At 42.6% G+C, this 12,738-nt stretch overlaps 1 protein-coding gene across 1 annotated transcript in view; it reads left to right on the forward strand.

Moving 5' to 3' along the window:
* Window positions 1-10,960, forward strand: part of LOC143973807 (uncharacterized) — a 35,186-nt gene extending 24,226 nt beyond the window's left edge. The window contains exons 8-10 of the mRNA XM_077474664.1: window positions 2,116-2,223; window positions 4,201-4,299; window positions 5,572-10,960. Coding sequence (XP_077330790.1) covers window positions 2,116-2,223; window positions 4,201-4,299; window positions 5,572-5,705 — 341 coding nt within the window. The 3' untranslated portion in view covers window positions 5,706-10,960. The remainder of the gene's footprint in view (window positions 1-2,115; window positions 2,224-4,200; window positions 4,300-5,571) is intronic.
* Window positions 10,961-12,738: the final 1,778 nt, after the last annotated feature.

A 12,738-nucleotide genomic window follows, 5' to 3' on the forward strand; every position in this document is an offset into this window, starting at 1 on the left:
GATTTTATTGAAAAAGCGCTTATGTTCTTTGTACACGTGAGTTTGATAATTTTTTATTAAATTACTTGAAACGAAAAACGGAGTTACACTATTGTGGTCCCTGCTTTCTTCCTTTATATCTATCCCACTACCTATGATGATTTATGTGGATGGAGACATACCGCAGAGGAAATAGCCACACTTGAAAGTCTTTCAGAAAAGGACAACACCCCAAAAAAACAGCCTATGTATATCTACAAGCATATATGATCCTCCAAATATAATTTTGAGTAGGATCTACTAAATCTGGTAAGCCCCCATTTTATGTGGTGGAGGGTTCACGCGGTGATTGTGTGATTATTCCTTGGAGAAGGTGTAGGACTGTTTTCACTTCATCGTATCACACACAGATACTTTGGAAAATTCGGAGAACTCTTCACTTGTTTCCATGCTGTTTGTTCCATTTTTTCTTTGGACACATTTTTTCATATATTTGTCTGGACATTCTAGCTTTGCACATACAGCAATGAATGTTTAAATGTGTGTTTTTTTATTTCTTTGCATAGTCTAATACATGTATTAACTACATTGGTCACACTGTAATGTGGTAAAAACAAATAAGCGCTACACTGTTTTTCACAAAATTTATTATGTCACATTTGCACACCTAGATGTTGTGTTAGCTGCTGTTTGTATACTGGTTACACATTTGAATAGCGCAGTGTTTTTGCTCTTTTTGACTGTAGGCAAGACACACTTGTCTTTGTACTTCTCACCTGGTTGCCGCCACACACGCTTTACACCATCTGAACCAAGTTTATCTTGGTCTCATCAGACCACAGGACATGGTTCCAGTAATCCATGTCCTTAGTCCACTTGTCTTCAGCAAACTGTTTGTGGGCTTTCTTGTGCATCATCTTTAGAAGAGGCTTCCTTCTGGGATGACAGCCATGCAGACCAATTTGATGCAGTGTGCGGGTGTGGCATGAGCACTGACAGGCTGACCCCCCCCACCCCTTCAACCTTTGTAGTGAAGCTGGCAGCACTCATACATCTATTTCCCAAAGACAACCTCTAGATATGATGCTGAGCATGTGCACGCAACTTCTTTGGTCGACCATGGTGAGGCCTGTTCTGAGTGGAAACTTCCTGTTAAATCGCTGTATGGTCTTGGCCACCGTGCCGTAGCTCAGTTTCAGAGTCTTGGCAATCTTCTCATAGCCTAGGCCATCTTTATGTAGAGCAACAATTCTTTTTTTTCAGATCCTGAGAGAGTTCTTTGCCAGAGAGTGAGAGCGAAAACACCAAATTTAACACACCTGCTCCCCATTCACACCTGAGATCTTGTAACACTAACGAGTCACATGACACCGGGGAGGGAAAATTGGTAATTGGGCCCAATTTGGAAATTTTCACTTAGGGGTGTATTCACTTTTGTGAGATAGAGTGTGTGTGTGTGTGTGTGTGTGTGTGTGTGTGTGTGTATATATATATATATATAATGTGTGTACTATGATTTTTAGATTTTTTTTTTTTTGAATGCATATGGAAGCAGTACAGCTTCCAATAAGCCCCATGTCTGCAGACCCACACAACCACCAGGTCAGGGTTGTGGTAAAGAGGCCCTTGTTGTCACCATCACCATGGAGAGAAGGTGCTTTGCTGGGGCCAGGTTGAAGGGATTTGGGTCCTGGTATGGCTCAGGAAGGGGGTGGGGGGTTGGTTGGGGGAACTTCAATTTTGTTCTTAATTTTTGGATGAGTGGGCATGCTTAAGCTTATGCTCTATCTCAAAGAAAACAACCCTAGGTAATGCCCACATCTGATGCCGAGGCTCCATTATTCAAAAACCCCATAATCAAATGAGTTAAAAGGGCAGGCCAGGGAAAGTCAGGCCGGGGAGTGAGGAAATGAGGCGGACTCTATCTGACTTATCGCAGCTTCTAAGGCACATGGTGAAATCAGAGTAAGCCGCTAGAGGAGAGGAGTATGAACAACTTTTCAAGAATGAAGGGAAGGCTGGAGGACAGATTTAACACTTTTTAATGTCTGAATAGTAGAATATATAACTTATCTGTTAGCTATGGGTCTGTTCTTTCATAATTATCATAAATGTTTTATTTGTATTACATTCCAGGTCTTGAATGCAAACAGTTTCGGATATTATGGGGATGTCTGTTTTACGTCGCACGACCATTGGAGTTGGCCTTTACTGTGTGTATAGTGCTCCATTACTGCCTCACATGTAAGTCACCCAACAATTTATATAGAATAAGCATGTCCACCTTGTTAGACAAATTTTAAATGCAGGGCAAAGAAACAGGTCCACTTTCATATTCCAATTCCCCCAACAGAAAATACCATTCCTTCACTCTTTACTCTGCTCTACAGAATCCAGAACTAAAAAAGTTTTTTTTTTTTCTGGAGTGGGAATTTGAATTTAAATATGTTATGTCCCAAAAACATTCTCACTGTTCAGATACATAAATTGTATCTAAACCCCAAAACAATAGGGTAACATATTGCAGCCTACCAGTCATTGGATGGGGTGGTGGTTGCAGTGCTGAGACAAGGTCATCTAGAGCCCAGGGTGAACATGCTAAATTGCAACCCCCCAAGGTATATGCCCATTATGTAAGCAACCCCCCCCCCCAAAAAAAAAATTGAGCACTAATTTGCATAGAATCCCCCTCCTCCCAGTACAAACCTGCTCCACTGACGAAATCCCCCTCCCAGCACAAATCTACCCCCCCATCTCCCCTAAGCTCAACTTCTCCCTCGCTCTCCAAATGCCCCCAGCACAACCCCCCCAAAAAAAAACCTCATAGCACAAAGCCCCAAACCCCTCAAATTCCCCCTCCGAGCACAGATCCCCCTGACCCCACTCCAAATCCCCCCTTCCCCTCCCCCACCCTACCATAAATCCCCTTCTAGCACAAATACCCCAAAACTTCCCTACTAGCACAACCCCCCTTCAAAAAAATGTCCCCTCCTAGCACGCATTCCCTCCCCCCTCTAACATATTACCTTTTCTAGCACAAACTCCCCAAATCCCACCCACTCCCACTCCCAAATCACCTATAAAACTTCCTAACCCCTGCCACTCTACCAAATTCCCGCTCTCAACACAAATCCTTTCCTCCAATCTCCTTGTGGAGCCCCATGGTGTCATGGTGCCCAGGGCAGCCATCCCTCCTGCCCACCCCTTGTCTGGTTGCATTAGTTTTCCTATATATCAGGCTCTTTTTATGTTCCCCTGGTGATCTTTCCAGTAACACACTTCCTGTCCTAAGGAGACAATGCTCACTCACTGTACCTCTGGTGGCTCTCCTTTACATAGTTAGTAAGGTTGAATAAAAACACCAGTCCATCCTGAGTGAGTGTCTACAATTGTCCCTATCCCTGTACATTGCACACTCATATCTGTCCCTATCCTCAAGGAGCCCACAATCCAAGGTCCCCATTCATATACTAGGGGCCAATTTTGGACAGAAGCCAATTAACGTACCTGCATGTCTTTGGGGTGTGGGAGGAAACCGGAGTACCCAGAGGAAACCCACGCAGGCACAGGGAGAACATGCAAACTCCAGGCAGGTAGTGTCATGGTTGGGATTCGAACCAGCGACCCTTTTTACTGCTAGGTGAGAGTGCTAACCACAACACTCGCTCACTGTACTGTATCTCTGGTAGCTCTCCTGATTTAGGCTACAAATTTCTCTCTTCTCATCTTCTTTGCATAGGGAAGTGTATTTTGTTGAAGATGAATGCAGCCACCAAATATAAGCACTTGTTATCTGCCATTAAATATCATTTTGTTCTTGGGTCTAGATATATTTTAATTTAGAAACAACTATAGTATGACTTATGATAGTGAACTGTGGCTCCTGCTGCTGTCTCAGCCCATGAGGAATGAAAGACCTGGGAAAATCTCAGCTGTCGTAGGTAGGTTTTTTACCTTCATGTGCATAAAATGCATAGAATGCATGAAGGTAAAATAGAATGCATAGAATAAAATATAATGCATGAAGGTAAAAACCCCTGAGCCTTTAAAACCCACTTTAATTGTATTTTATCACTGAGTTCTAGTGACTCTTCTTGTCCTGTTTGTCCCCCGGGGCTCTGGAGATCCTGTAGTCAAAAGTTGCAAATCACATTTAGTTAGGATTGTGGTAGAATATAAAAAATAGAATATCTCTAATAATTTTTGATTCATGTTTTACAGACGGTGAAATAGATCGTCAGAAGACAGGGTACCTCTTGGCTACATTTGTGATGTTTCTGGTCACACATTTCATCCTGTGCCTCCTAGCCTACCGCTACAGTAAGTACTCTACTTTTCAAGTGGTTTCTTATTACAATTGCTTTACATGTGTTCCCATAGAACAGTGATGGCGAACCTTGGCACTCCAGATGTTTTGGAACTACAGTTCCCATGATGCTCTGGTACCTTGCATTGTAGTGGAGCATCATGGGAAATGTAGTTCCAAAACATCTGGGGTGCCAAGGTTCGCCATCACTGCCATAGAACATACAGGCTCAAAGTACACATCCAAAGTGCTACTTCGCTAAAAAAAGGTTGGGAACATCATAAACATTTTGCCTTTAAGTAGGTTCTAGGGTCCCATCTTACTCAAATTCTCCTTATAGCATTCAGGCTTTGCCCATGGTTCTCTTGCTAGCCCAATCAATATGGTTGTTGGTATCCTCACCTTCTAAATGAACTAAACCTAAACTTATGAAACTACATCCAGGGTGTTCACTGTTTTTAGCACCACCCTCCCTCCTCAGGCCTTCCCTCAAAAATATTGTAGCGTGGGAGGGAATTTGCACACAATTTATTGCCAGAAAGCTGTAGTCCTGCCCATAGGTGCTGGGAATCTGCAGTGGTTTACTTAATGTTTAGATGTAAGGTAGGCTGATAATGGAGAACATTAGTGGTCCACTTCTTGTCTGGAGTTACTCTGCAGGCCTCTAGAACCCTGATATCCAACCCCTTATTATATCTACATATCTATTAGAGCTAAAGCAATATTGAAGGCAATAATAAAAAAACAAAAACTACTGTAGCAACACTAGAGGGTGCTACAGTAGTTAGGTTTTCTGTAGAGTAGTTCAATTTCAGGTTTGGGAGTGACTCAGGCAGAACTGGGTGACTCACAGGTAGCATCCCTGAGACCTCCCACTTCTTTCCAGAACATGCTGGAATCTTCTGGGAAGGAAGGAGGAGAGGAGAGGTAGTATTTTGAAGAGCCCTGACCAATCCCCAACCTGGATTGGCAGTACGTCAGATAACTGGGCCCACTAGAATACCCTTGTAAATTAAAAATATCATTAAATAGCTTGGAAGTAAAACTGGAAAATCCCTGACTCCACTGTGGAAAATTCAAGATATCAAATGAATGCTGTTCGTGATGTGGATTATTTTCTGGGGTGACCAGGGTCAAGAATGGAAACAGTTCAGTCTACAATTATAGTAAGGGGCAAGCTTTCTCTAGTCCTACTTAAAATATGTTCCAGGTTATAAGATAGACATTTCTGGTTCTTGGTTTCAAACTCACAGCTTTGATGTCTTTTTTAATGTTTTTCTGTATAGGCTCTTCACAAACGACCAATAAAGGGACCACTGAGCACAGTAACATGATGGAGACAAATCCTCCCAATGATCACTTTCCACACAATGGAGAAACATCCAAAAAAATGGAGAGCAATCCAGAAGATGCTCCATGATTACAAGCCATAGAGGATGAATTGTTTTTTTCCATTTTGTCTACTAAGTGCCTTCAAAAGACTTTAGGGACCACTAGACCTCCAAGCTGAACAACTTAGCACAAAATAACTGGATTTGACTTTATATTTATTTACCTACAGTATATTTTTTAGTCTTTTTAATATTGTAAAACACATTTTAAAGTAATGCAGCAGGGTATGTATAAAAATATTGGATTCAGGCAACCAAACATCCCTTTTTTTAAGTTTACTTAACTGTAATCCGTATATTTGAGAGGATTTGCCTAATCTTCGGCTAACGCAACCTCCACTGCGACCAATTCCCTCCAGTTGCCTATTGAATGCCTTGAATGCTAACCGTTACGGACATTATGGGGATGTCTGTTTTACTTCACACGACCACTGGAGTTGGCCTTTACTGTGTGCATAATGTTCCATTACTGCCTCACCCAACAATTTATGTACAATAAGCATGTCCACCTTGTTAGACAAATTTTAAATGCAGGGCAATGCAACAGATCCACTTTCATATTCCAATTCCCCTAACAGAAAATACCATTCCTTCACTCTTTACTCTGCTCTATATTTAGGATATACTGTAGTTGAAGTAGCCTATAGTGGAAGTGTCCTGCTGAATTCACATATCTGTGCACATTTCATAGAAAGAAGCACATAAGGGTGCAGTTCCTCATGAAACATGACAATTAATAATCCTCTTGAAGTGAGTGTCCAGATATCCCAGGAGACTTAACATTCCAGTAGTGTAGCCAGTTATTGTGAATTTATGAAATTGGCAGTAGGAATTGTGGTCTTGAGGTGCTTATTCTCAAGTGGCAGGTGCTTTTTCATAATGAGCTGCGCCAGTCCAAATATGTATTTAGGGCATGGCAAGCCCACTTTTATTGAACAAAAAAGGTATAGTTCACATAAGCATTAGTTGCCCATGCAGGGGTTTCCTCCATCAACATGAAAAGTCAACTGAAATCAGTACGCCACCTGGCTTCCTTGTCAGCAGAACCACTACTCTCCTTACCAGACCCTCTGACTGTGTTGCCTAGCTCTCCTGGTTCACTTAGCCTTTAGTTGCAGGACCCTGCTGCATGGTCCACTTCTGGCCTCTGGATAGAAGCCCACCCGACTCCTGAGATGAATCTCTTGACTACTGGCTGGGGCTTCTCTGAAACCTCAGAGACCTCCTGTCTCTTGACTGTTGGCTGAGGTGCCTCCGACACCTGGGTGAGACCTCCTGTCTCCTGACTCATCGTGGCTGGGGCTCCTCTGACCCCTGGGTGAGACCTCCTGTCTCTTGGCTCCTGGCTGGGGCTCCTCTGACCCCTGGGTGAGACCTTCTATCTCTTGACTGTTGGCTGAGGTACCTCCAACTCCTGGGTGAGACCTCCTGTCTCTTGACTCCTCCTGGCTGGGGCTCCTCTGACCCCTGGATGAGACCTCCTGTCTCCAATATGGGAGCTGTCTCCAAATTGGGAGCTCTGAACTATACTCAGGCTTGAGTATATACTGACCCTGCACATGTGCACTCACACTGGCTGCTGCCATCCAGTAAAATTCGGACAAAGGATTGAGGGTTCTGTCCCATCCAAGGCACTTTGGAGCCTTCAAGCTCCAGGCCCCGATGCAGGACTATAGAATCCAGAGAAAACACAGCTTTCTCCACTCGGAAACGAGTCTGGAATTTCGCATTAAGACTTAATGCGAATCCTGTGTCATTTTCTCCTGCATTTTCATTGGCAGGGCCTCACACTGTCACAGAATATGCAACCCTTTAGTGGGACTTATAGCCCTGTAGGATTTATAAACCTGTGGATGTTTGACTAAATCCCCATACACATGGGTCAAATATCGGATAAAATCAGCCCGTGTGTACACGTCCTAGCCTCACAGAAGCCAATCTCAAGACCAGCTTATTTTGAACAACTTATTTTGAACAAGCATGCTGGAAAACCAGTAGCTGATTGCCATCCAATCAGAACTCTCAACTTCTGTGAGTGCTGACTAGAGGAGAGATCGCTGTACTAACATCACATTTATTTTTCGTTTATCACGCTGGGTTGAATGAAGCAAGAAACTTACCGTGTGTGCCAGACATTGAGATGGCCATGGATAGATCGAATTTCAAATAAACAATTCTTAGAAAGTTAGTCTAAGCCCTTGTACACATGGTCAGAGATTCCGACAACCAAATCCGTCTGATTTTGTTCACGCTAGTAGCCAATAGCTTTGGTGTAGGAATTTGATCTGAGCATGCGTGGCACATTGTCCGATCGGAATTCTATACACAAGTTGGAAAACTTGGTCCGTCGGATACTCAGACGGAAACAGTCCGATGTAGACCACACAGTCGGAATATCCGACAAAACGGTCCGATCGCACACATTCCGTCGGAATCTCCGACCGTGTGTACAAGGGCTTAGCATTTTCATACTATTTTTCCTAAAATTCAAAGTTCAACATTTTGTGTTTGCTCATAACTTTTGATTTTGGAAAGAATGGACCAAACAAAAACCACAGTCACTGTTAAAAGTTTGTTTGAGAAAAATGTTCAATCCTATGTCGCATTTTCTCCTCAGTGTGGTAGAAAATGAATGTCGATTTGATCCACGGATGGTTAGAAAAATGAACAAACTTTCTTAGAACATTCCCTTCCCAAGAATTTCCATTCTAAATTCTACCCATCTAGCTTTATTGATCAACACAAGTTATTCACTTGGGGGCTAAGAATATTCGTGCATCATACTATGGGGAGTCAATGGTGGAGAAGGATCTGTGAGTTTTGGTAGATCTTAAGCTCAATAATAACATACAATGCCAAGCGGCGCTTTCCAAAGTCCTTTCTTGTATTGGGAGAGGTATGGACTCCAGAGAGAGAATTTTGCCCCTGTACAAATCATTAGTAAGACCTCATCTGGAATATGCAGTTCAGTTTTGGGCACCAGTTCTCAAAGAATATCAGGGAACTGGAGAAAGTGCAGAGAAGGGCAACCAAACTGATAAGAGGCATGGAGGATCTCAGCTATGTGGAGAATGTATTCTCTCTTGAGAAGAGGAGACTAAGGCCGCGTACACACGGGCGGATTGTCTGTCCAACTTAGTCCGCTGAACCGTGTTTCAGCGGACAATCCGCTCGTGTGTGGGCTTCAGCGGACTTTTTCAGTCTGACGGACTAAGTCTTTCGGAATTTCCGTAATTTTGTCCGTCCAAACTTGGTTTTGTCCGTCCAAACTTGGTTTCAGCGGACAGTCCGCTCGTGAGTAGGCAAGTTGGACGGACTAAGTATGGCGCATGCTCAGAAAGGATTTACACGGCCGAAGGTTGCATTGCAGTGTATTGGACGTCGTATTTCTAGTCCCGTCGTACGTGCTGTACACGTCATCGCGCAAGCTTTCAGCGGACTGTCTGTTCATCGTGTGTGGTCAAGTCCGTTCATTCAAAATTTGGACGGACTGTCTGTCGGATTGTCTGACGAACTTCCGCCCGTGTGTACGCGGCCTAAGGTGGATATGGTGAACATATATAAATACCTAAGGGGTCCGTATAGTGAACTTTGTGTTGAGTTATTTACTTTAAAGGGGTTGTTAAGGCAGTGCACACAAGCACTGCCAGCCCCACTGCTAGTATAACCTGTAGTGTATATACGGTATGTTGTTTTTAAAAATGTATCCTCTAAATACCTTATCCTTTCTTCCCAATCAATGGTCACCTGACCACCCGTCACTATCGCCCTCCGATATATATACTAGGGAGGGAGGTGTCGAGCTCTGCCTCTGAAGTCTGCCGGGCGGTCACGTGACCTCCCTCCCTAGTGTATACATTGGAGGAAGAGAGTGGAAAGCGGAATATAGGAATAAGGTATTTAGGAATAAGGTATTTAGAAGATGAATGTTTTACAAAAACAGCATACAGTATATACTATAAGTTATACTAGCAGAGGGGCTGGCAGTGCTTGTGAGCAGTAATATTTGCACTGCTCGGAACAGTGGTAGGAGGGGCTGAGCGGCTCAGACACAGACCAGCGGCAGGGAGAGGAGGGGGGAGGACACAGGAGACACAGAAGAGCATGCTGCGGATGACGGAGGCACATAAACTGACCACAGTGTCAGGGCTCAGCAGCCATGATATATCGTCAGTTTACAAGAGGGAGGGCAGAACCAGGCAGGATCAGCCAGGTAGGATCAGCCAGGAAATTACACATCACTGTACTGCATAACATGCTTTAAAGGAACAGAATCCTTTTTTTTTTTTTGTAAAGCGATGTGTTGGCGCTATATAAATATATTATAATAATAATAACTGGATATTAAAATTTATAGGTAAAGTTGATCCAGGCAATATCCAATTGCCTCTCGGGGAAACAGGAAGGAATTTATTCCCCTGCTGGAGCAAATTGGATCATGTTTTATTGTTTGTTTGCAGGGACGGACTGACAACTCATGGGGCCCCCGGGCAATAGGAGATTATGGGGCACTCAGGCAATAGGAGAAGATTATGGGGCCACCGGGCAATAGGAGATTAGGGGGCCCCCAGGCAATAGATTATGGGGCCACACAGTATACACACACACACACACACGCAGAATACACATATACACACACTGAAAAAGTACTGGAGAGGGGGGGCAGCTATAATCTTGGGATTTAAAAAAAAAACACATTTTTACATACTATCCCTGCTTTTATTGAGGTTGGCAACCCTGATGGGGCCCCTTAGGGGCATGGGGCCCTCGGGCAGTGCCTGAGTGCCCGAATTGTCAGTCCGCCCCTGTTTGTTTGTTTTTTGTTGAACTGGAGGGATATGTAAGTCTGTGTGAGACAAAAATACAGTTAAATTGATCATTTTTATTGTGTAAATATCATTCCTAGACTGAAAAATGTTACTAACTATAGACATAATTTATACAGTAAATGAATCTTATCAGTAGAACCTGTTTACAAATAGGAACGTCTTTATTTAATAAGGAGCTCCTGTTTACAAATGTGTGCAAACGCTGAACTGTTTGCAAGCCGTTTACTGTAAAAATGCACTGAGGAGCCTACAGCGTTTTTAAATTGTGCTCCATGTTAATGTATTTTTGATAATTTATTATATCTTGTGGATATATTTATTCTTAAATGCCTTCCCTTGTATTGTATATGAGAATGTTTATTGATGGCGATCTTTCACTACTTGCTGTAGATCTTTTGTAATTATACATTTATTTATTTTTTATTCTTGTGAAATAAAACCTACCTGAAAAGCTAGCGTGAGTTCTTTTGATAACATTTTCCCAACCCCCCCCCCATCCTTTGCTGGCCTCTACATGTGTCATCTTATTATGATTTTGGATTGGATTTGTAATGAATAAACTCTGTTAAAGCGGTAGTAAACCCGCTGAAGATTTTATTTTTTTATATCGTCACTCCTGCGCATGCGCGCGGGAGATTTCCTTTGCGGCAGGGTCCGGCGTCTGCCGGACTTTCAGCCGAGAATCCCCTGTGCGCATGCGCCGCTGCAGTCAGCGGCGCATTGCGAGGGGGAATATCTCCTTAACCATCCAATTTATTTCGTATGGTAGCGCCATCTAGTGGTCTTAATGTGTTCTTCTCCTGACTTTAGGTATTTCAGGAAAATACTGTATTATGGCCACTACATGGTGCCGACCATCTAAGTAAATAAACATATTGGACACATTACGGGGATTATTTGTGGTGGCTTTGTGAATACTGAGATATTGAAACGGCAGTTTTTTTGTTTTTTATTAACTGACCAGCCACCATCAGAAACCCGCAATCGCTCCACCGAGAGCCAGAACGGGGATCTGTCAATGTAAACAAACGGATCCCTGTTCTGACAGGGGAGCAGAGAGAGATCATCTGTTCCTTGTGATCAGGAACAGCGATCTCTCTCTCTTCTTCCAGTCAGTCCACCCCCCCACAGTTAGAAACGCCTTCCAGGGAACACATTTTACCCCTTGATCGCCCCCTAGTGTTAACCCCTTCCCTGCCAGTGTCATTTATATAGTGCATTTTTATAGCACTGATCACTGTATAGATGTCAAAAGTGTCCGATCTGTCCGCCGCAAGTCCCACTAAAAATCACAGATCACCGCCATTACTAGTAAAAAAAATAAAAAAAATAAAATAAATATATATATAAATAAAAAATAAATAAAATAAAAATAAATAATGCCATAAATAAATCCCCTATTTTGTAGACGCTATAACTTTTGTGCAAGCCAATACGCTTATTGCAATTTTTTTTTCTTACCAAAAATATGTAGAAGAATATATATCGGCTTAAACTGATTTTTTTTTCTTTTTTTGGGGGATATTTATTGTAGCAAAAAGTAAAAAATATTGTTTTTTCTTTTAAAAAATTGTCGCTTTTTTTGTTTATAGCGCAAAAAATAAAAACCGCAGAGGTGAACAAATACCACCTAAAGAAAGCTCTATTCGTGGGAAAAAAAGACATATATTTTGTTTGGGTACAGTGTCGCACGACCGCACAATTGTAATTTAAGGCGATGCAGTGCCGTAGTGCAAAAAATGGCCTGGTCATTAAGGGGGCAAATCCTTCCAGGGCTGAATTGGTTAAAGTATAACTAAAGACAAAACTTTTTTAAAAATTTTGGATAAAGTAGAGAGGGATTAGACGCCCTGCCAGGTTTTATTGCTGTCTGTGCCCCTGTTAAGGAGATTCATCCTCTCTAATTGTCCTGTTTTACCATTATCATTGAAAGTGAAAGTAAAAGAAATTCCCAAATTTTGGGCTGTCCCCAGAAAAGTAATAGAGGGGGGGTCTTCCAATGAGGACACTAGTTCTGGTGACCTGGGGGTCCCCCAAGAATTCTATTAATTTTCAGGGATTTCCTCTCGCTTCCTGTTTGGCAATGGGACAGGAAGTGAAGGGAAATCTCCTCAATGGGACACAGGTGGCGAAAAAACCCCGAAACCTGACAGTGGTTATAAACCAATAAAATTATTACTCTATCCAAAATTGTAAAAAAGGTTTTGCTTATAGTTCTACTTTAACCAGTTCC

Source organism: Lithobates pipiens, unplaced genomic scaffold, assembly GCF_037356315.1.
Source record: "Lithobates pipiens isolate NorthernLeopardFrog02 unplaced genomic scaffold, aLitPip1_a1.2 Scaffold_119, whole genome shotgun sequence".
NCBI lineage: Eukaryota > Metazoa > Chordata > Amphibia > Anura > Ranidae > Lithobates > Lithobates pipiens.